Below are 24613 nucleotides of genomic sequence, written 5' to 3'. Positions count from 1 at the left end.
AATGAAATACTTGCACCACAAAAGTCAATTTACGCAATTTGTTTCAAAGTCTAAATAATTGCCGTATATACTCTCATACTTGCAAAGAATATACAGTTTTGTAGACTCGCTTTGAAGTGCTTAACGAAATGTTTCAACATCTCAACTCATTTCGCATCAGTACATGTTCGAAGCACAATTGTACCTCTGACATGCGTTGTCACTGTTACGAAGTTAATATATCAAATAAATTATCAAGAAAAAATTATTTTGAACCTCAGTTTTTAAGACACAAAACAATTAAATGTTCTGATGACAAACACTTTGAATCAATGTTGGTTCTATGTGATGATCAATAGCACATGGTAATATGACAGTTTTCCAGAATCAACTAAATAGGTTAGTGTTGATGGCAATACAGATGTGAGGTTCTCTTACATTTAAAATCAATCACCCTACAGTCTCTAGACTTTGACTATTCAAACTATTCATTGCAACATATATTATCTCATCTCGGCTTCCGTCAGCCTTCGGGAGACGATGGTGTAGCTTCCGGTTGGGTGACATATCTGCACCTTCGCGAGTGGCTGTAGAGTCCTACTCTAGTACAGCTCTTCTATTCGTTGACGTTAATGATAGCCGTCTTCATGTCCTTCTTGCAGATATCTTTGTAACACAGACGTGGCTGTCCAGTCAGTCGTGCGCCTTCTGTTTGCTCACCGTATATCAAGTCCTTGGGAATGCGGCCTGGGTCCATTCTGTTGACGTGGCCTAGCTGTCAAAGGCGCCTCTCGCTCAGAATGGAGAACACGCTGTTCATGCTGGCACGTTCCAGAACCTCTGCCTTGAGTAATTTCTCCTTCCACTGGATGTGCAGAATGCGCAGCATGCATCTCAGGTGGAAGCTGTTGAGTTTTCTCTCGTGGCTTGCATAGGTGGTCCATTCATCGCTGCTGTAAAGGAGTGTGCTGAGCACACATGTCTGATAGTTTGGTCTTCTCAGTGAGGTTGGGGAGTTTCCTGACCTTATGATTCAGTTTGGCCTTAAATGTTGTTGCCTAGGCAAACGTGACGTTCACCTCAACATAAATGGTGAGCGAGTTGGAGATAGTGGACCAGATGTACGTGAAGTTCTCAATAACGTGCAGGTTGTACTCATCGCTGGCGATGGTGAGAATGGGGTTTACTTCCTGCGAAATGAAGGTCGTTTTCTTCAGACTCATAATGAGCTAAAATCCTTACAGACGTGTGACAGCCGACATACAAGCTGCTGAGGTTAATCTTCCATGTGTGATATCAAGGCTACATCGTCGGCTAGAGCAATTCACCTCCTTGACTTTAATCTTAGCACGGATAAGGACAATGTTGAACAGCTTGCCGTTAGCCCTGGTATGAATGTACACTCCTTCGTTGCAGTCCTTGATGGCCTACTGGAGGAGCATGGAGAATAAGATGGCAAAGTGCGTCGGCGCAATGACGCAGCCTTGCTTCACACCTTCACACCTCCGCTGACTGTGAAGACCTCCAATGTTGCGCCGTTCAAGGCCATTGTGCTGTACAGGCACCTGCTGCTCACGACACTTCTACTTTAGCTGGCGTAGTGAGACGATCATGTTTACAGTTGACAGGCCGTGTAGGAATCCTTTCCGACGATGATGAGGAGGGATATGCCCCGGTAGTTTTTTCAGTCACTACGGTCACCTTTGCTCTTGTAGAGGCAGAGGAGTTCTTGTAGGGGCTGAGACAGTGCTGATTTCCCGCTCTTGAGGACTTCAATCAGGATGCTGTTGCTCCCAGGGACCTTCCTACAAGCAAGGAAATCGATGGCTTTTTCCTGGGCGTCGGTGTGCCTAGTTCCTCCATGACTGGCAGGTCTGGGATGGAGTCGAAGGTGGTGTCTGTGACGACGTTTTGGGTTGCATACCGAACGAGATATTTCTCAACCCATAGCTGCAACTGTTTCCTCTGGTCTGTGATGACTTTGCCCGTCTTGAACCTGAGGGAGGCGGTCTTAGAGGTGGCGGGTCTGTCGCCTTGTTGATCCCTTTGTACATTCCTCGTCATATCCGCGTTTGGCAGCTGTATGTATACGGATGCAGAGATGCAGCCAATAGGTTTTGGCACATCGGCGGTCGGTCTGCTGAGCGTTTTTCCTGGCAGTCATGAGGGCTTGTAATGTACTAGGGCTAGGTGCAGCCTTGTATGCCAGGAGGGCTTTCCTTCTCGCCTCAGTCACGGGCTTCATCTCTTCCCAGTTGGCCTAAGACCAGTCGGCATTTTTGCGCTCCTTCTTTACGTAAGCAATAGTGGCTGGATTCTACACAACGTCAAGGAAGTGGGACCACTTGGAGTCCACCGTGTCATCAGATGTCTCTTTAGTGAGAGCCTCCTGGAATTTGCTGATGATCTGCTGTGTCTTCTGTGGGCTTCTTGCAAAGCAGGTGTTGATTCGTGGCGACCCTTCTTGGTTTGTTGCAGATTTTTGTGTATAATTCGCACTTTGCTGGCCACGAGGGAGTGGTCCGTATGTCTGTCGGCACTGTGGTAGCTGCGGGTAAGGAGTACACAGGCCAGTACCGAAAGTATGGTGGTGACGAGATCTAGCCGGTGCCAGTCGCGTTATCGTGGGTTTCTCCATGACACATGGTGGATCTCGTTTCATTTGAAGAAGGTGTCGGTCACAAATAGGCTGTAGGAGCAGCACATCTGCAGCAGTAGCTGACCATTCTCGTTGATTTTGCCCTTTCGTGAGAGCCGAGACAGGTGGACCAGGCCTCACTGTCAGCTTCCACTCTAACATTGAATTCTCCTAGTAGGAAGAGACCATCAATATTGGGGATAAATGGATGTTGCGGTTTGTATGCAATGAGGGCTTCTCTTGCATTATGAAGGTGTAGTTGGCTTCCCTGATTGTGCCGCTGTCGGCCAGTTCGTCTCCTGAAAGCAGGTAATGTCGACGTTCAGTCGAGACAGTTCCCCGTCAATGATGGAAGTATTCCGTGCATAGTCGATCTGCTGAAGGTCAGCGGTGAATTCAAGATTCATGGTCCTGATGTTTCAGATTGCAAAACGAAGAGCTGATTTCTTTTTATTTATTTTTTGAGTCTTCCTTGATGCAGAGTTTGTATCGCACTTGTCGAGATGGTTCTATAAGCTACATGCACCCAGTGAAGCAGGCAGGCCATGTTGGGTCAGCACCTTACTGGCTGGGGGCAGCCCAGCTTGAGGCTGGTGGTAGCTGTCCAGTGAGACATAGTAATCTCTCATACCGTCGGAAGCGACCCCTGGCACCAAGCTCTACGCCAATCGAGCTATGACTTAAAACCGGTAAACTGCTGCTTCTCGTGTTGTGCCGACGCCTTACGATGACGCTGGGGTGTCCTCTCCAATGGAACTACGAAGCATGTGCAGGGTGGTATGGAGAATCAGCTGTTGCATATGCAGAAGATCCCCCTCTCCACTCAGCTGGTGGATTCAAGGGAACGATGAGTGCAGATACATCTTGGCACCAATGGCGGCGCAAGAGTTACCCGAATGACATTGAGGCCAATAGCAGACCGCCTTAGGGACTCCGTCTCCGGATTTTCTGTCGGGGTTAACTCCCTTGGCCTTCCCGTGAGTGGGTATCGTCGCAAGGCAGTGGAGGTTTGAAATCGCAGTTTTCCTTCTCCAATATGATTTACCGTCCACGGTGTACGAGTCCCAACTACCCAAAGCGACTGGTTTTTAAGGAGCCAGTGGCCATCGTTCACCCCTTATCCTACTATTGGAAACATGGTCCGCCGGACTTAGAAGCTAAGCCACTCTTGAAGGCCTGGCTATGTATATTAACTGACAGAGGCGATCAGAGACGCAAGCTGTATGGTGCATTTCTGGAGGAATGGGGGCTTGTCTCCCACTCGCACCCCGGTAATGTCAACCTTGGACCACATATATTACCCGAATACTAATCTAATAGCCTGTTTCACCCACGTGTCTCGGGAATGAAGTTGAGCACAACACAAAGAGTTCTGTACGAAACGTTTAATAGCTAAGAAATTCCATAAGACGCTTCCTAACTATCCAAACAACACAGAGTTGACTTCAGCTAGAGCTCAATGTGTAAGCGAATTATATCTGACCTACAATTTCAGATACATTTTAGGAAATGCTAAACTTGTAATAATTAGTTATACAATAACAGCAAAATATGACTATCGTGCAGTGTTGTGGTATTTGCTATACGACGATAATAATGACGAGAAGGAGGATGTGGCTAACGAAGACGGTGATTACTGGGATGACCTTACGTTTTAATGAAATCATTTTCTTGTTTCGTTTCTTAATAAATAATTATCGACAACAGCTTCTCCGGCCATGAACTGTTTAGGAGAACAACACAAAGAACAACACTAGGAAACAACCATGGATGCATTAACATGCATTCTAATTCCTTATTTCTCTGTTTGTGTCCTAATAGATAGATTGGTTAATGCTTCACAGCAAAAATATTAAATTTGAATCTAGTTTCAACAGCATTTTTAATGCGATGCGGTGACAATTCTCCTTTTGCTTTCATTTCTTCACGAAAGGAACTTTTGTTTACTTTAAAACTAGTCGTACATTGACGTATTGATGATGTGTAATTTGTACCCACATCGGTGTGCTACAGAACTCCAAGAAAGAAAACAGCTGTCATTTATTCTGGTTACAATGAAAATTAATTTAACCATAAAAATTCATTTGTAAAAATAAGATTAAAAATCATAGCGTAAGTAACTCTTGCAAACACCAAATTTGTTAAGTACGATCTTGATCTTACATATTGACACTTCAAGCATGCAGCGTATAAAATGAAGTTTAGAAAACTATTGTCATGTACTTAAAGACCATTGCCTAATAAGTGCTGATACTTTTCCAAATTCAAGCTTGAACATAACACTTGTTAAGTTTTGGAATTGAACATGTGTGGCAACCAATACTTTGGACTTGATCTCGAATCCTAATAACAAATATAGATATTGAATCGCTTCTTTATTAACACGGAAACGGATATTGAAATAGTAGACAATACAAATGGGAAAAATATTGATATAACAGCCGCCATGATGAACTGGGATGGTCTGAATCTAGCGAAAACACGAAACACAATTACGTGAATGAGACTTTTATTTCTGATGCAAATAAATGATGATTGAATCTCTGACAAATTAGCTCACAACCTTTAGTTTGAAATATCATAAACTAATCTATAACAAGTAATAACCATACTTTTCAACTGCTCGCAAATTTCAAAAACGGATGTAACAAAATGTTAAAATTTACCAATGAACAGGATCAAGGTATGGATTTTCAGCAGGGATTTGCAACTGTTAACGTTTCATTGCGATGTGGGTATTACTCTTACTACTACTACTATGGCTGCTACTGCTACCACCACTACTGATACTACTACTACTAATAATAATACTAATAATAGCAAAATAATAATAATAATAATAATAATAATAACCGCTCCTGTGTCCTACGTGGTTAGACTACCCGCTTCACATGCGGAAGTTCGCGGGATCGAACCCCTGGCGAGTCATTCCAAAGACTTATTAAAATGGTACTAGCAGCTGCCTCGCTTGGCGCTCAGAATTACGAGATTAGAGTTAGGACTTGTTAACTAGGTGTCAAGATGATGTGATTGTGTGGGACATCATGCTGCATGTCTGTGGCATGATATCCCAGTGCTAGGAATCACTATAAACTGCCACACTGCTGACATCGTAGCTATCTGACTGAGCAATTGTTAAAAGATACGTTAAATGTCTTTGTCACACCAAGTACACACACAATAATAATAATAATAATAATAATAATAATAATGATGAAGAGTTGGAAATATTTACTTAGGTAACTATTATCGCAAAAATCTGTACTTGTGATAAGCTGATGCATGGCTAGAGTTTTGATAAGACTGCATTTAGAAGGTTAGACTTTTTCATTTATTCCGAACATTCTTTGAATGTTTATTTGTAGTATTTGGTATATTTCCTTTCGTATGCCTTATATTTCGGCTTGACTAAATACAGTGTCGAGTTCCAGTGGTTAAAATGTTTACCGCTGATTTTGTTTCGAATGTGGTTCATGGTATTATTCGCTTATTTGTTTGTTTGTTTGTTTGTTATTTTGTTTTGTTTCGTTGTTTTGCGTGTTTTGTTTGGGGGTTGGTGGGGGCGGGGGTTTGGTTTTGGGAGGGAGTTAATCAACTCCTTCGCCATGATATTGAATAGCACAGATCTTTTATGTTAGAATATATACTTTTTCTATTTAGACATTCTAAATTATGATCGATAACCAAGCTAACTCCGGTCGTCATACTTCTGATTGATTTGGGCATATGTTTGCAAATTAGACTTTGATCAAATGATAAAAATATATTAATTCACTTCACTATTATGTTATAGTTAATATCTATATAGACTGTTCAAATAGTATGAAGATCACAAAACGTTTACCTAAGGCAAGTTTTTATTCTTTAAATTCGTGTCGCTTTTGAGAGAATTTTATTTTTATAGGCAAACGACATTAATGTTTTGTAATTTCTGCATTCCATTATATGTTGCCTAAAATGTTTCTGCAAAATACACTTAATATTATGTAACAAATATTGTATTTGATATTTGTTAATGATATGGACAATTACGTTATTTTTTTAGATATCCTGCAATGCTGGCATTAATTGTAAATGCGTCCTTGAGAAGTGTTTCATTTCGGATCAGGTTCTGGACCTCGACAACTGTTGGTTTATGTCTTCTTTGGAGGAGTTGGATCATGCCAACATAACTGTACAGGTTACAGTGTACAATCAAGCCATGCTGAAGACGACTTTTAACTTCACTGTACGTAATTATTAGTGTATTATCTACAAGACTTTATTTACTGATTCTTTTAGGGCTAGATAACATTCTTCTCCGTTCAAGACAACTTTTAAATTGTATTTGTCTCCTTATGATATGTGAAGAAAATGCCGAATACCATGACATCAACAACGATGAAACCGCGTTAACATCGCAAATGCATCGTGTTACCTACAGCTAGGGATTATTAGTTTTCACACTAAAACTTATTTTGTGTAGAATGTTGTGGAAATCACATGATAGCATCAACATTATATGTTTATATGATTGTATGCTGTGATAAATTAACACGCCTGCATAATATTACAGAATACATTAACTGCAGTAAGAGAAATTATAATAGTGTGTGATTCAGATATATTGTTTAATACAAGTTCCTTTGAGTGGTAAGTACCTTATATATAATATCCATGCAGCAGCTTGCTGTCGCTCGCTCATTTATGTTTCTCGTTTAGGTGGACAAGTTAAATGAATTGCGTGGTCTCGAATACTGTAAGTCTCCACATCGTTACATTCAAGTTTGATATATATACATATATAATTGTTATTAAAAAAATCGTTTTATTAACACAATTTATTAAGATTTGAAAAATTATTTCGTTGAAAAAGGATCTTTCATAAGTACTAATTTCATAGGATTGAGCTCAACTGTGTCTACCATTTGCTAGCCTTCTTACAAAAATTAAATTACTCAGCTACTTACATAGACTGATGTAACATTAATCATAAATATGAATAATTCTATTCACACATTGAAATCACTGCCATTATTCAATAAAATTGCAAATTTATGCATTTGAATGGATGTAACAAAATGAACATACTACTGTATGTTGATTGATGTCATGTATGAATAACTTTCCGCTCAGAATTTTAAACTTATTTTTCAAATAAAACCAACTTCTCATTTAGTGTTAACCTCTGTATATGCCAACTATATTGCTTTCAATTTATCAAGCTTCTAATTTTCATTCGATTACTGCAACAATTCAAAATATCAAAGCTTCGTGTATAACTAACGTCGATTGATTCTAAATTATTACATGCAGGGAAAATAATTCGTCATTTATTGTCAGAATATCAACATACACGCAGATTTAATAATTGTTTCATAATGCTTTCAAGCAAGTAATTTGTTTTCCGTAATACAAAGCAATGAATGATACATTTTACTTTGCATTATTTCAGACTCTGGCCCAACAAATATTCGTGTAGCAAAGAGTAATTCTAATGGTGTTCGCTTGGAATGGGATCTCCCTAAAACTGAATCTTGCTACGGAAGGACGGACATTGTTATTATCTTGTACATGAAAGATGGTTCGACCAAAGTTTACACTGTCAGCAGAAATACTACATTTGTAGATATAATAGGACTGGATCCAGATGCAGGATACACGGCAGCTTTCAGTCTCGGCTACGGAGAGCAGAGAATGGGAAATATGCCATTTTCTTTCCAAACAGGTAATGCAATTTGTCACTGAACACAAGTGTTGACCAATAAAAACACAAAATTCTCGAAAGTGTCATTTCCAATGTGTATCAATGTAAGACACATTCTTACCATGCATGACAGTAAGCAAACAATTCTTCAGTTAATTAAGTTTCGCATGCGTTGAATATATAATGATGTTTTCTGTAAGTATGAAGGTCAAATGAACAAATATTTGACAAATTGGTATCGTCTTTGTTAGAAATGTGCACGTATAATGCGGTATCTTCTCGTTCAATTTATGTCAAAATTTATTGCTAATAAGATTTTTTCATACAACAGCATTGATATTTATTTATTATATTGCTATTGTCACATATACGTTAAATGTAGCAGCCTACAAAACGTTTAGTTGCATGTATTAATATCCATCACAATAATTTGTATTATCAACATCTGAGTTACTGTTGTCATTCTACTCCCCGTTATCGTTGTTATAATTGTTGCAAAAATCATACATTATGATCAGTTCATCTGCATTATCATCATTACCATCATCATCATAATCGTCATCGTTGTCATTCTTTTTACACTTAGTGAAAGTATCTTTGATTTGTGCCTATCCTCTTTTACCGTACAGCTGCCAAGGATGATTATATACCAACTGCGGCAATAATAGGAGGAGTACTAGGTAAATTCAGTAGTAATGTGTCTTTATAGCTTTACATCAATCTAATTACCAGTCCGTTCTGTCCACCTATCCATTTAAAAATATACTAATGTTATGTATCAAGTCAGTGAAGGACAAAAACATGTATCGTCCATGTCAACTCAAACGCTTAGCTGAATCAGAATCGCGTGGTATACAAGTGCTATCTCTTCTTATGCTTGCCATTCAGACTGCAATTTTGTCGACAGGCGGTTACAAAGTTTGGTTCTCTTTTTGTGCGATACTCGTCATGTGTTTTTCTTACCAATATTGTCGGATCAGCTTTGCAGTAGTTCATATAGAGCAATTCAAGACGTTTTTTAGATATATCGTTAGAGGATAGATAAATAGGTTGTAATGTTATACCTTTTTCGAGAATAAAGCGCGAAATGGGTTTTAGTATGAAGCGCTCTCACAATTTTCAATACACGGTTTGTGAACAGATTCACGAGTGTCTCAGCTAACGGAACTCGTGCTTAGCGCAGACAACGAGTGAGTCTTTTTTTTTCTTCAAAACACTAGTGAAATAATAAACACGAAATACGTCAAATACTATAAATAAAAAATATGAATGAAGCATAAAAAATATTCATTATCCAAACATTTATGACATTATTTATTATATATGTTGTGAGCAATATATTTATTCGCAATTGTCTTTCCTGAATTAGAAAAGACATAATACAATAAAACTAGTATAATCATAAAAGTTTAAGCAATGCAGGCCAGAAATATTTGCTGAAGCTCTGGTATTATGAAGAGTTCTAAAATAACAGACATAAAAATGTGTTACATCGAGACAATAAAAACCATGAGTTTTATAGTAGTTCAATTGTTTGTTTCCATGCTGAGTGAATACATCCATTAAGCCAAGCAAATTCCTACAGAACAATGGCGTCTTCTAAAGCAAACTTTTGCTAAGTCCCTAGTGGGTCCAAGCCAGATGGCCGAATTATTCAATACAAACGAGGGATTCGGCGAACGTTGAATATTTTCTTACGTATGTTCAATTTTCAACTTTTCAGATGAAATTTAAAGCGTCATATGTGTAGGCGCGGTTGTTGTACGCTGACTTTGCACATTGAATTTTAGGGAATTTTAGATGTGAACCAAATTAGCATCTATTAAGAGAGCCAACTTCTAGAGCTCTTACGAGATAACCACTTTAGTGAATTGTCCAGTATAATATCTGTCTTTTCAAAATAATAAGCCAAAGAAACAGGCACAAGATTAGAACGTAATTACGGGAAATTACACAGTTTCTGAACCATATTTGGATTCATGTGCAAATGCGAGTACACACCGGCAATTAAACAACAAAATAATCGACAAACAAACTTTTTCTTGCTTATACATTTAGAGCTTTGCGTATTTTAACAGCAAGGAAGTAACTGGACCAATGATTTCTGATTTACCTTTTTCAGCGGCAGTCGCTGTCATAGGACTGCTGATAGCAATATTCATTGTATTGCTAAGAAGGGGAAGATTAGAGCCTGTCCGAAGACGTCTAAGTCGTTTTACAATCCGATACCGAAACACAGTCAAAGGGCAGAGCAATCAAACATATGCTGTAAGTGAATATTCCTCAGGATTTAGCAGACGGAGATTAATTACAATGATTTTCATATGAATATTGATTTTATATCGAATATATATTATTAGCTGCTTAAAGTATTTGTATGATAGCGTTGTACCAATATGTATATGTATATACAAGTAGCTGTCTATATGTATACATGCCTACGATTTAACGGCACGTCAGCACAATATTAGCTATATGCTGCTGATTAAACATAAAGTTGTAAAAATGTATATATCAAGAGTGGATATAGAAATATAGTGAGGGCTTAAGCAAGTATTAGAGGAATAACGTTGAAACGCCCGGAATTTCTAACATTTTTCAGCGTTTCCATGCCATGAGTTTAACCATCTACCGTAAAAGAAAACTTACTCTGAAAATATTACGGTTGTTTCGAATTCTTTAACTCTTTTTTACTGATGGTCGTGGACTGGCGGCATTGTTCCCCCTTTGATCTCCCTCGGTATACGTATGTGCCTGTGTGTGAAAGAAAGTGAAGCTGGACTATACCATATGTGCTATTTCTAACAGCTGGTGTATAAATACTGTTCTATTAATGACATACAGCCCAGCGACTCCGATGACCTATATATTTATGGTGGAATGCAATTCGATGAACGTCAGCCATGGCATATGAATCGAGATGACGTTGTCTTTGAAAGCCTCCTTAAAAGCGGTCGCTTTGCCAACATATACAAAGCATCTCTCCAATTTAGGTCCAAAAAACGTCAAATTGTGGTTGCAAAAAGCCTGAAAGGTTAGCTTCTCTCTCTCTCTCTCTCTCTCTTTCTCTCTCTCTCTCGATATATCTATGCATATATATATATATATATATATATATATATATATATATATATATATATATATATATATATCACTCTGTATGTGTCGATCTCACTCGCTTCTGTACAGGTTAAGAGCTTAAAGATCAAGATGACAATATTAAAGTAACTGACTATAAATGCATATTCTCTGTAGATCCAGCTCTTAATTAACATCACCACCAGTATAAACATTAATCGTTTATAAGAAATAAGAAAGCCGGCACTTTTATCATCCAATTTACATTTAGGCAATGGAGAAATGAATAGAAAATACCACACAAACTAAATAACTTTTCTTCATGATATAACTCAAGTGAATATGTAGCAAAATACAACGTAATGCATGTTTTGTGTGCTGACAGCCATCATACCAAATTCAATTTACAAGCTCTATCTCGATTGACATAATAATCAGCCATGCTTACCAAACTGATAACTTAGTTTTAGCGAACATAAAGGCTAAGTAGGCCTATAGACATTTTGTTCCATTTGTTCATAATATATACTATATTCTTCATTCAGAAGGATTCACTGACAAAGATAAGGAACTAATGATGGCCAAGATAAATTTTACCGGCACTCAAGTTGGAAATCATCCCAATATACTTAAATTTATTGGAGCTGTTATAGACAATGACGCCAGTAAGTCACATTTACATGAATTCAAAATAGTATATTCAGGTACCACATACTTTTTTGTTAAAACCTATTGGACTGATATAGTTTGATGGTCAGCAAACCACATGCATATTCAAGAATCGACATATATGTTATAAATATTATGGCCATATATTTACAAGATTATCAATCACTAAACATGTTAGCGAGTCTTATACATAAATAATTTCCTTTTATTTTTCCATGTACAAATGTAGAACACGGTTTTACCCATGAACATTACTTTCGAACAAAGAAGACAATTCTCACGACAATCTAAGGACACAAATTTCATTTTACCTTCATCATAGCGCATTATAGTACATATTGGTAGAACTTTAATGTTGTTTCAATGTTGATATTGCTTAAATTGAAAGTCAGCATAAATATTTTATCGTATCTTGCATGACTGCTGCAGGACTGCTTACTGGTTCATCAGCCAAACTATCACGCGTTGCATCTTCGACCGTCCAAGCAGCAATTGGCTGTGTTTAAAGAAAAGATAAAAGCTATCAATAAATCTCAATATGCTAATTGTTACAATCGTCGAGGGTCTCTCGATGCATGTTAGAGAACTATTCCACATACCAGCCACATTTGTATCCAGTAAGATATAGACCAAACGACTTATATGAAGGAAAATGAAAACAGATTTTTCTAAATTAGCTTCCGCTTACCGATACCGAAGCACTCATCCATCTCCACATATGAATAAGGCAGATTTAAGCAAATGAAACTGTAGAGTTGAAATGGAAGGTTTTCTTAGCGTTGAATCACTAATTTGGTTCTTGATTAGTATCATATATTTGCCTTTGATTGCAAACTCAATGTGAACTATAATATTTCTTTAAATTTCAAATGGGGTGACTACTTTTGTTTTTATGTTTCTCTTTTTCTGTGTCTGTGCTTTGATACTTAACCAGTTTTTAATTCTACCTAAAATGGTCGCGACATCCAGCAAAATAAAGAGAAAATTCCAGTTTCATATTATTTTGCTTAACATGACAGTCGGTCCATTCATAATCTTTGAGTATTGTGAGAATGGACCCCTAAAGGACTACCTGGAAAGCCAAACAAGAAATATCACCATGCAACTACAGGATCAACTGTTCCGCTTTGGTCTGGATATCTGCAAAGGAATGGAATACCTCGTTTCCAAAAAGGTTGGTATCAAAGAACACTCGATATTGACTGCAAGAAGGTGAGACAAGTTAGATATTTCTTCCAAGCAATACATGTTCATTTAAACAGTTTTGATCAAGAAAACGTGATTTAATATAAATCATATTTCTTCCTATGTTATTTCCTTATTGCAGTATCTTATATTTTGCTTACATCTTCATGCCTTTTATTACAACACAGAATATATATATATATATATATATATATATATATATATATATATATATATATATATATATATATATATATATATATATACATATATATATAGAAGCGTACACAGTTTTGATCAAGCAAACATTTTATCCATATTGGCATTTAATTATTTTCGTCGGGCTAAAGCGATGGACATATTTATTTTTGATGGCTGTAAATGAGCTTTATATGTTCAGTTTATTTTTTCAATGCTAATTGCTTCTTGTTTTTATTTTATCTTTTCTTGCGGTATTGCAATATATTTACTCGTTTGGTAATACACCCTACTATCTGTTTAGATTGTTCATCGCCGACTTGCTGCAAGGAACATTCTTTTGACTTCCATGAATGAAGTCAAAATCTCTGGGTTCGGACCACAGAACTTCGAACTGGATGACAATGATGGAGATTCTGAGAAGAAGGTGGGTATCATCAGTGCCTTCAATGTCACCATTTCATGAGCCAGTAAATGAGTAAAATATAAGGGAAATATATGCTAGAGACATTCTTCAATTCTGATCGAAGAAATATAGAATATAATTTATCTCGCTTTCAGATACTATTCAAAAACATCAAGTACATTTTAGTAGGTGGTGTGTAAAATATTGTGCACATTACTCGTGATTCACATGATCTTTGTTAACGTGTAAATTTTGAGCATGACATTTTATTCTGGTTCACACTCTAAAATAGTTTACTCTTCTATTAAACTGCGTGCGTATTAAAATTATTTCATTGAATACTAATGTGTTCGGCATCGTTTAATTATCATTATAAAAGCATCACATTTAACTTTTGTTTTTCCTTTCCTTTATATAAAAAGTAAAACACTCTTAAAGCACAAAACATGTAAAGTATTATAGTATCCATGTGTTACCTTCGACTTTAAAATTGTTATGGCCAAAGGTGACATATCGACAATACGGGTTGATTCAGCATACAGTGGTTGGATAAATTGTTGTTTCATAACTTGTAAGAGACTAACATGTTTGCATAAGAAGATAACAATGTCCACGTAAAGGTACTGGTGGTAGTAATCATTATCTTAACATTATTATTATAGGAGAGAATTCCAATTAAATGGATGGCACCAGAGTGTATGAAGAGTACCGCCGGGGCTACTGAAAAGAGTGATGTCTGGTCGTACGGAGTGGTTTTGTGGGAGATCTTTAGTCTAGGTCTGTGTTCGTCCCCCCCCCCCCATATGCACATCTTCCATTTCAATGCACACATATGTATATATGTGATCTAGATAAATGTATGTTCTTTAATAATAATACATAAACAAAGTGAGTCATTTATATACCACCCTACAAGCTTTTATATATATATATATATATATATATATATATATATATATATATATATATATATATATATATATATATATATATATATGCCTATTGGTTTTTCTAGGTGAGAGTCCATACCAAAATATCAGAAGCCGTGACCTGCCAGCAAGGCTAAAAAAAGGAGAGCGTCCTTCCAAACCAGAGCTTTGTGACGACACGTAAGTTTTCTCTAATTCCATATTAGAGAAACCTGATACATGTATGTAGGAAACACGGACCCAAGATTATTTTTCTAACATTTTCTTGTGTAAAACTCGTTTATAAATCGTGGTTACTAGTTTAGTCTGAACATATATGAAAGTAAATACTATGTGGATTATTGCAAATCACTTTTTGGAAGGCATTAAAACCGTGGCGAGATAGTCCTGTTTGTCAAGGACACAAGCTCATATAGACACTATTCTTTGTCATCCAATCTGATCTGCCAAGACTACACCTTATATGTATAGACAATATTCTTTGTCATTCAATCCGATCTGCCAAGACTAATCCTTCTGTGTATAGACCATTCTTAATGAGATCCTCATGAATATTAATGTATCGCGAAAACGAGGCTACGGTAGGCAGACTGAGAAAAAAATATGGCGTCTTACTGTACATCGAGTAACGATCTGAGCTGTTTGCCAGATATTTCTTTTACATTTGTTGAGAATTTCATCACGGCTGTCTCCAGCAGTTCAGGGAATGAACAGATGACAAAAGGATTCAAGTATTACAGTGAGGGATATGTCATTCTCTTAAAGGTAAGTCGATTTACGTCCTATCTTCAGTGTACTTTTTCTCTACTGCACACAATACACAAGTTAACGATATAGAAATTAAACTATTTAAAGCATAATTTTTTTTTCTGAGTAGGTCTGATTTAAATGTACAGCTGTCAGTCAGTACTGTGGTCAAAACATGCGGTCAAAATAAAACATTTACAAAACGTGCATAGTGACACAAACTGCCCTTTTAACCAACCACGCCCCCTTCCTCACCAGTAGAGACTTTGTGGTGCACTTTAAATAGTTTTGGGTACATACCTTGCATTTTAATATGTATCAAAAGTACACAACCTGACATTTTTATATTTACCCACAAAACAGCAGGATTATTTGTTCAAAGCTGTTTTATATCCATTCATATATATATATATATATATATATATATATATATATATATATATATATATATATATATATATATATATATTATCAAAGAGCACCCTGCCCCCAAACACACAAATTGGTCCCTTATTTATGTGAACTTCTTCATTGTTCATTGATTATAATTATTATTAGTTTTGTGGTGTTGGTAGATGGATGAATTTTAACACCCAGTATGTAACTGCACACATTAGATCAAGTAAACATAATAGGGAATAATCGTGTCTAAACAATATAACATTTTGTCATTTTATGTATGGGATATTATGTTAATCTGTTTATTAAACTGAGTTTCTCTTTTATTTTCAGTTTATAGAGATAGAAATGAATGCCTTGTCAAGGACGGTGTTTTAGATCACAAAAGAAGAACGAGTCACCACATGTTGTTGAGGTCATTTTCATTCATATTTATATTATAAATTATTAAAATTATATTCAACATGCACAGATATTTTTAATATTTCAACACTTAAAATATTATCGAAATTCAGATCTTGCTGTCTACGATACGATTTGGCCATATCATATTTCTTCAAATAAACTTTCCAGGGATGTCTATTTTCCTAAATTAGGATTGCTTTTGGAATACAAAATGAGTATGCTGTAAAGAAAAGAAGAAAAGAAAATTATCCGATTTGTATCCTTTTTAAAAGAAATTTCAACAACAAAAATTTGTAAAACCTGCTTAAGAAATCAAGGAAAATAATCTGTATTGCATAAATGACACCCCAGTGTGTAGGAACATTTTATTTGAATAAGAAACAAAACCACCTTTTAAATTATTGCGATTTATGATTTTGGTTTGTTTTTATATAAAAAAAAATAACTTTTTTCTTCTAGAGAATGAATGACAATGTCAATCTGTACCCAAGTGGCATAATTGTGAGCCCATTTTGTCATTGGCTTGCTGCAACTCCTGATCGTAAAGTCTACAACCCCAACAGGACCCCTCCCCCCCCCCCCCATGGTTTGTTGGAGATTAAATGTCCAGTTGCAGACACTTTACTATCTCTGAAGTACCTTGCGGTCTCTAATGATGCCTTGAAATTGAAGACAAACCACAACTACTACTACCAAGTTCAAATGCAGTTGGCAGTTACAGGACTGGAATGGTGTGATTTTTGTGTGTGGTTGGAAAATGACTTTCATGTTGAGACTATTCTGTTTGACAGGGAATTTTGGCAAGCTGTCAATGACAAGCTTGATCTCTTCTGTTATATATTCTACCTCAACTAGTACGTTCTCCTGTTTGTATATATGCATATGAATGTTTTGTAAGATATATTAAAATGAATTTTCTATGCCTTTACATTATTAAATCATTCTGACAACTCCAAGCAAAATGGCTGCAAGTCAGTTGCCAATGTGGACTTTGTTGCACTGCTTTTAAAATCTACTTACATAAATTGTCAATTTTAAATTCAGCGTAGCTGGTTTTGCTTACTATATATGTATATAGGCCGGAACAGTCACACATAGATGCATTATAGAATTGTGTATCATTTTCACATGAACCCTTTGAGTAATTGTGTGTGTGTATATATATATATATCGACATACACACATCTTACCAAAGGTATTTGCATGAAATTCAAGATGTCATTGAAATATTACACGATGTTACTAAAGGTGTTCTAAAAAAACTTGTATATTACTGAAATGTTAATAAAATAAACAAGATTCACACATCTAAAAGGTATTTGCATGACAAGATGCCAATGAAATGTGGCATGATTTTAAGGTCTAAAAATAAACTACTGAAATGTCAATAAAATGAACCTTATGTGGTACTTTCATAATGTCTCAGTATCTTTGTTTTCATTCACAAGTTCTACATGATACTTCCATGTCACAAAATGCTATTTCTTTTGTTTAATTAGTGGTCATTTGAACAAAGTCAGTACATTTGCTACTGTCCACAACTGATTTATTGACCCAGAAATTGTCAAAGGCACCACAGACTGTAATAACTTTGTATTCTTTCACCCTCTTAATGTATCTTTACACATGTATACTCAGGCTTGCAATTTTTTGATTGGTTCCCACCTGGGAAGCTGTGAACTGCCCATCACTACACCGAAAGTGTGGTGTTGCAATGGAAACACCAGTACCTTCTAAAACTTTATGTAAAACAAAACCTTTATCTGCCATGATTTGGTCCCCTGGTTCTAATAAATCTATAAGCCCTGACAGCTTTGTGATCTCCACATCACTCATGCATCCCGAGTACAAGGAAGACACACGTGATTGCACCGTGTGGGGCTATCCCTACCAAACCTTTTCAGGTGTTGTGAGTTTTGTAATTTGAATAAGTCTTTGATGCAAGCACTAGAGATGAGGGTCTTTCTGTAAATATTCTGTGCAGTCAATAATAATTCTAGTTCCTGGGTAGGACAGTTGAAAATCGAGAGGCATATTTGCTTGAACCTGCTCACGACTTGGTAAAAAATACAAATAATTTGTCCACATGATTATTATCCAACTTACAGAATACCTGTGAATATTAAATCGAACAGACATATCTTCAATCGGAAATCCACATCTCAATCTACACAAAAACATGAAAAGTTCATCCACTGGGTCCATTGCCTTTTGCCGTCCCCTGATGTTGATGTCATTCCCTGTGCTGTAATATAAGCTCTTCATTATAATTGCAGTAGGTTTGATGCTATTGAAGAAGGTTATAAAAACCTCATATGTGGGAAAACCAGTGTAAAATTCTATCATTTCATCATCATCTGTAAATCTGTTCAATCCAAGCTTCTCCATGTTTATTTTTTTATTCAAATCTTGCAGTTGCCTTTCCTTCTCTTCCAATTCTGTTACTGCTTTCCTCAGTCTCTTCTCCAGCTCTGTAATTTTACTTTTGCATGCTATATGCAACTCACAGGATCTGAAGAAGATAAAATAATAATGTAGTTTTTCATCAACATTTGTTAACTATAATGGAGACAAAAAAATATAACTAGCAAAGTTACCAGCTTCACTATAATTAAAATTATACAAGAGTTTTAACAGAGGCTGCTTTCCACTGATTGTCTGCTCTCTCTCTCTCTCTCTCTCTCTCTCGTACACATAAACACACTGTGTCATGCACACACACACCATGCACACACTATGAAATAAATGTGTAAAACAAAAGTTACAAAGCTTTGGTTTGATTAAATATCAGTGCCATCTGGAGGAGAACAGCAAGCAAAATAAGCCCCACATAAATCAGGTCTTTTCAGAGTAAATAAGAGAAATTATGCAGTGATGTTTTATCAACAGCTTCATTAATTCTTATCCTCTCTCTCTCTCTCTCTCTCTCTCTCTCTCGTAATTTCATTCAACTTGTACTCTCATCATTTTCATTGTACTGGTGCTATTTCTCTTCTCTATCGTGGTCATTTACATTCTACTTGTTTTTTTAACGAGGTAATAACTTTACCTTTTCTGTACTTACTACTCCTACGCAAAATTCATAATTCCTTATAAAAATGCGCTGCTTGGAGGTACGCCCAGTTTTCGATGACCCCGTTATGTGGAATGGGACTAAGGGTAACATTTTTAGAAACCTGTCATTATAAAACACACATACATACAATCATTTATTTCATCGACAGAATCTATTTTGCGTTTGGAATTCTTATTCTTACATCATTCAGTTGCAAGAAAATATAAACACACCAACAATCATCCAGTTTTCTTACCTTAAAATTCAGCCCCTCATCACGACGTATTGCAACAATCCATTTTCTACGAAGCTCCATCTTCTTCACTGATGGGATATAGTGGAAGCTTAAATCTATGTGAATTTTAGCATTCCCATTGCACAACGGAACACAACAATAATTGTCACGATTTTTTCTGTTGCCGGTATCAACTGTAGCAGCCATGGTTGCGAGGTAAAATGAAACTGGTGCCTATATTAGCCTCGTTTTGGATTCGCTGACCCAGGGTCACATGAATATATGAATATATTCTAAGAATGGTCTATAGACACTATTATTTGTCATCCAATGCGATCTGCCAAGACTTATCCTTCTGTGTATAGACACTATTCTTTGTCATCCAATCCGATCTGCCAAGACTAATCATTCTGTGTAGCTCTTGAGCTTTTTCCGATCGACGTACTAAATGCCTCATTCACGTGTGACGAGATAAATTACTTTCTGTCTTGCACGTTTAGCTTCGACCATGTTCCAAGTTCATTGTTTTTTAATGACAGCTATATGTTAATATACTGCTGTTTATCAGCTGGTTTTGAGTAAATATCTGTGCTGTGCTCGTATCTTATATCAGGCTAGTTGTTATGTCCAGGATAAACGTCGTTGGAGTTGGTGACCTCTGTCGTGAATTCTATTGACGGAAGGGAGTTGTTTCCTATTGATATAAAGTCATACAAATATTATATTCCATGTTGTTACTTCATCATATGATATGTCTACATATGTCTTAACATGACTATAAGAGACTGCAGAATCCATCTAGAGTAACTCATGGAAGTTATTGACTGTAATAAGGCTTAAACACTACAATGTGTTAATCATAAGAGAGGCAAGAAAGCTCGATTGAAAATTTGTAATATAATAATGATACATGCAGATATGTACGATTATGTTGATTCATTGTAAAGTGTTAAAAATATTTGGAATGTCTAATCTCGTCCGACGCCACTCATCTTTAATTGATAGACTAGAGTAGTGTGTATTTCGTTTTAAATCAAATCGCAAGCATATTTTATCGTATGTACGAGATTTTGCCCTGTACATGAGGCACCTAAAGAGCAAAACGTTATATGAACAGATCTTAAAGAAGCCTTGAAGAAATGTAATGTCACTGAATCACGGTTTTGTTCGAAATCTCGTCTACATCATTGACACTTATAAAAATGGTACTAACAGCTGCCTTGCTTGACGCAGAACATTAAGGTTAGTGTTAGGACTGGTCGGCTTGGTGGCAATGTGATTGGGTGGGACATCATACTACATGTATGCGGCATGACGCCCCAGTGCTAGACATCGCTATAAACTGCCACACTGCAGACATCATTGCGATAAGACTCAAAACGTGTTAAAGCTACGTTAAAAATCCAAATCACACACACATTATTTACAGATGTAAAATGGTATATGAATGTACAACAATGTCTCAGTTCTGTTGGTACAAAAATGAAACAGATACCTGATCTGAGAACATTCATCAGATAAACGAAATGATTATCTCAGTTCTAGTCATATATTAGATTTCTATTTTCATGTTTCATTGTTCACAGAAGTCAAAACCCATGCTCTAAATGCAAACCAAGACAATATTTTTCACTGGTGGAAATATGTCTAATTTTAGTTAAAGAACTTCAATTCGCTGCAATATGACAATCAACCTTATTTTGCCAGGTGGTATGGAGTAATGCAAAGAGCTTGGAGCATAGACCCAGAGAAGCGACCGACGTTTGCAGAAATCAGGGTGGAACTGGACCAGCTATTTGTACAGTCAGCTGGAGATGACTATTACTATTACAAACGCTGAACAGTAATCGACTTTCTCAGTCTGCGCTGAATTCATTGCTGTAGTAGACATTTACAGTTACGATGTAGTGGTTCATAATAATCCGTAGTGTGAATATTTCGTAACGTTTTGGTGTGATTTAGGTTGTTTGTATATGGATATAGACAATTATACTTCAGTTATTATCTCTGTAGTTCTGCAAAAATATCTTTTTGATCTATTTGCTATTTTGTGATTTTAATGTTTGCTAATTCTCCGGTAATCTTTTTGTTTTGATTTTGTCTCAGTAACAATCAGCCTTCATTGTGAAATTGTTATATTGATTTTTGTATAATTAAAGTATACATATGCTTATGATGTAAAGAATCATTCATGTAATTGACACAGTAAGCATCCTATTATGCATATTATCTGTACCATCATTTGTATTAGTTTCACCAAAGTCAGAAGAGCACTTAGCGGGATGAAGTGTTTCAATGAGTGGGTGTCAACATGTGTACAACTTCATGGCTACAATGCACAAGACATAACATTGACACTTACATCATCGAAATAGCGAGTTACGCCCCTTAACCTCTAGGCATATTCAACATTTCTTCACCGAATATCGACAGCTCTCATTTCGCAAAAGTCAGCTTATACATTTTGGTTACTTTATATCAAGGATAACGAATCACGCGTAAAGACGAGGCAGACTCAAGGGAAAAAAATTTGGTTTATTTTACTCTCAAGAATGATTTATTTCATATCGCAAATTGTATATTACACAGAGAAACTTGTTACTTTAATTGACACGTTATCTTTATGTCAAAGGAAATTTCTATGGATATTTTCGTGTTGTTAAAATCCAGTCATGATGTGAAAGAACAATATGTATGAAACAGGAATAGGAGGAGTGTATATTTTGACTAGTGACTTTCATGCCTGCAGTATATCAATGCTTTTCTGCAATCTTCGTAATTGCATTACATTGTAAATGCATCACCATTAATCATGAACTTAGACATCTAAATTATAAACCTAAATTTATACATCTTAATGGCAAGCCTGGATTTAGACATCTTAATCGTAAACCTGAACTTAAACATCTTATCGGTAAACCTGAATGCCGTATACAGCAATCTGTCATCATAATTTGTTGCACATGTTACGTGCACTTCGAAGATTTAACTCAGATTCATTTACTGAATCAGGATATATGGCTATTTAATCATTACTGAAATGTGAACTCTAAGGAAACAACCCAGCGACTTTTACTAAACAGCCCGATACGCAGGCTTATCCTTGTGACGTCAGTGGCGGAATTGTGCACAGCATGCATACTAGTCACCGATGGTATCAACAAAATTTGACTTTGATTTGAAATATTGTTCTAACTATATGTATATTTCCATCTAGAACTATTTACTACCTTTGACGCCAAGTTTATTAAAATATTTAGCTTACGTTTATGCTTATCAGAGACATACATTCTTGCCAGAATATGCCCATAGAGAACAATTTAGATCTTTCCAAATAATTTCCATAACAAAACAGATGAGCAAATCTTTCGTGCAATCGTATAAGCTGGATACCTAGTACAGTCGTAATATATCGATTATATCGAATGAATCTTGAATAGCTTATACATGTGCGTATGGGCTCATTTGTTTCTCACAAAACCATCTAACATAGAGAGTATTATTTAACAAACCTAATTGCCATCTAACCATCTGGCACAGAATGTATTAATTAACAACCCCATTTGCAGTCTAGTAATTGATTTGATACATGAACAGTTGATAATTGTAGATCACACTTTTGGAAGAGGCACTAATCTGACTAGACTGGCTTGGAGCGCAGCATTTAACAACCCCTGCAATTAACAGCTATTCCATAAACTGATTGGACAATGTCCGTGCAAACTGAATTAAATTTATTGCATTTTAGGGGAGGGTGGCGGCTATGCCGCCAGTGTGGCCCTTCCTTGGATTGAGCACCGACTCGTTTAGGCCCTTTCTTTAATCCTTCTGTCACTATTTGTTCCCTTCTTTATGAACCATATACCTCTCTCTCTATGTTGATGCCTTTAATGTATAAGGTTTATTTTTGTTTTAATAACCGCTTAAATATGTTAAAAGACTTGTAACTAATAACGTCTTCTACAGCAAAGAGACTTTAATATAAATACGCCTGCTTCATTCAGATATGCTTGTAAAGAGTACCACATTTTTAAAATAATTTGATTTTTGAGGGGTAGGGGTAGTGGTTACATACGACACTTTACTTTGTCGCGAAAGGAAGTTGAGTTGAGTGGATGCAAGGATAGCATGCTTTGTCAAAATATTACTACAGATTTACAGTATGTCAGCAGTCATGAACACAGTTTAACATGGTGACTTACAATCCTGACTTCCCCCAAAGATGTCACACTGTCTCGAGTCAGGGAAATTTTCAACGTTGCATATGGTTTTTGAAGTAATTTTCATGGCAAGTGCATTGAAACTAAATTTCTAAATAACGTTCACTACATTCAGTCGACGTTTTCAGATATTGCATATATCATGATATTTAATAATTTGACGTAGGTGATATGAAGGACTAAGACCTAAATTTAGGTGTAATATTCTTGGTTTTTATCATACGCATATGCCAATGTTTCTTGAAATGTAATTTCAAAAATAATTTCTTCTTTATCCATTAAATAAAGCATAGTATAATAATGTGTTCATGTTATTTATGTTCCATATATTCGACCCAATTTGATAAACTTGAATAGTAATGTGCTGAAGCGTGTATGTTCGTGTGTGTGTTACAACAGAAAGTGCATCAAACTGACATGGTTCGATATCGTGGTTTTTCGAGCTTTGACACAGTCACGTGATGTTAGGGTACATAGGGCTTTTTAATAAATACAGGTTATTAAAAGAGAAAGAGGTTGATATATGAATTACTCTTTTCGAATAACGGTACATTGTAAGTATTTGATGTCCTTCGACTCACTCATTTGCATATCATCACTAAGTATACTAATGAGTATCACATTACTGGTGCAATAAAAGGAAATAATTAGGACTCTATATTCGCATTCAACCAATATATCAATCTAGCCTATTCATGTTGATATGTATGTATGTATGTATGTATGACTGACTGACTGACTGACTGACTGACTTTATTTCCTCTTTAAAAAGAGATTACATCAG

General features: G+C 36.2%; 1 protein-coding gene and 2 long non-coding RNA genes across 3 annotated transcripts in view; 2 read left to right on the top strand and 1 right to left on the bottom strand.

Annotated features, from left to right (window-relative positions):
• The window catches only part of LOC149775975 (uncharacterized), a 93441-nt gene extending 69354 nt beyond the window's left edge, over window positions 1–24087 (top strand). The window contains exons 12-23 of the mRNA XM_089941077.1: window positions 6663–6845; window positions 7319–7355; window positions 8052–8324; window positions 8933–8983; window positions 10426–10571; window positions 11148–11337; window positions 11927–12046; window positions 13070–13224; window positions 13738–13860; window positions 14502–14616; window positions 14855–14948; window positions 21317–24087. Of these exons, the coding sequence (XP_089797203.1) occupies window positions 6663–6845; window positions 7319–7355; window positions 8052–8324; window positions 8933–8983; window positions 10426–10571; window positions 11148–11337; window positions 11927–12046; window positions 13070–13224; window positions 13738–13860; window positions 14502–14616; window positions 14855–14948; window positions 21317–21449 (1620 nt within the window). The 3' untranslated portion in view covers window positions 21450–24087. The remainder of the gene's footprint in view (window positions 1–6662; window positions 6846–7318; window positions 7356–8051; window positions 8325–8932; window positions 8984–10425; window positions 10572–11147; window positions 11338–11926; window positions 12047–13069; window positions 13225–13737; window positions 13861–14501; window positions 14617–14854; window positions 14949–21316) is intronic.
• On the top strand, window positions 14964–17737 carry LOC149775977 (uncharacterized). Its single transcript, XR_016416071.1, has 3 exons — window positions 14964–15533; window positions 16248–16329; window positions 16779–17737. It is a non-coding gene; the product is annotated as an uncharacterized LOC149775977 (long non-coding RNA).
• LOC149775976 (uncharacterized) lies at window positions 17766–20230 on the bottom strand. Its single transcript, XR_016416072.1, has 2 exons — window positions 19631–20230; window positions 17766–18831 (listed from the first exon to the last, which is right to left on the bottom strand). It is a non-coding gene; the product is annotated as an uncharacterized LOC149775976 (long non-coding RNA).
• Window positions 24088–24613: the final 526 nt, after the last annotated feature.

The sequence above is a fragment of the Sinohyriopsis cumingii genome, chromosome 18, assembly GCF_028554795.1.
Source record: "Sinohyriopsis cumingii isolate HCF-2022 chromosome 18, ASM2855479v2, whole genome shotgun sequence".
NCBI lineage: Eukaryota > Metazoa > Mollusca > Bivalvia > Unionida > Unionidae > Sinohyriopsis > Sinohyriopsis cumingii.
This window is presented reverse-complemented; position numbering and strand designations above follow the sequence as displayed.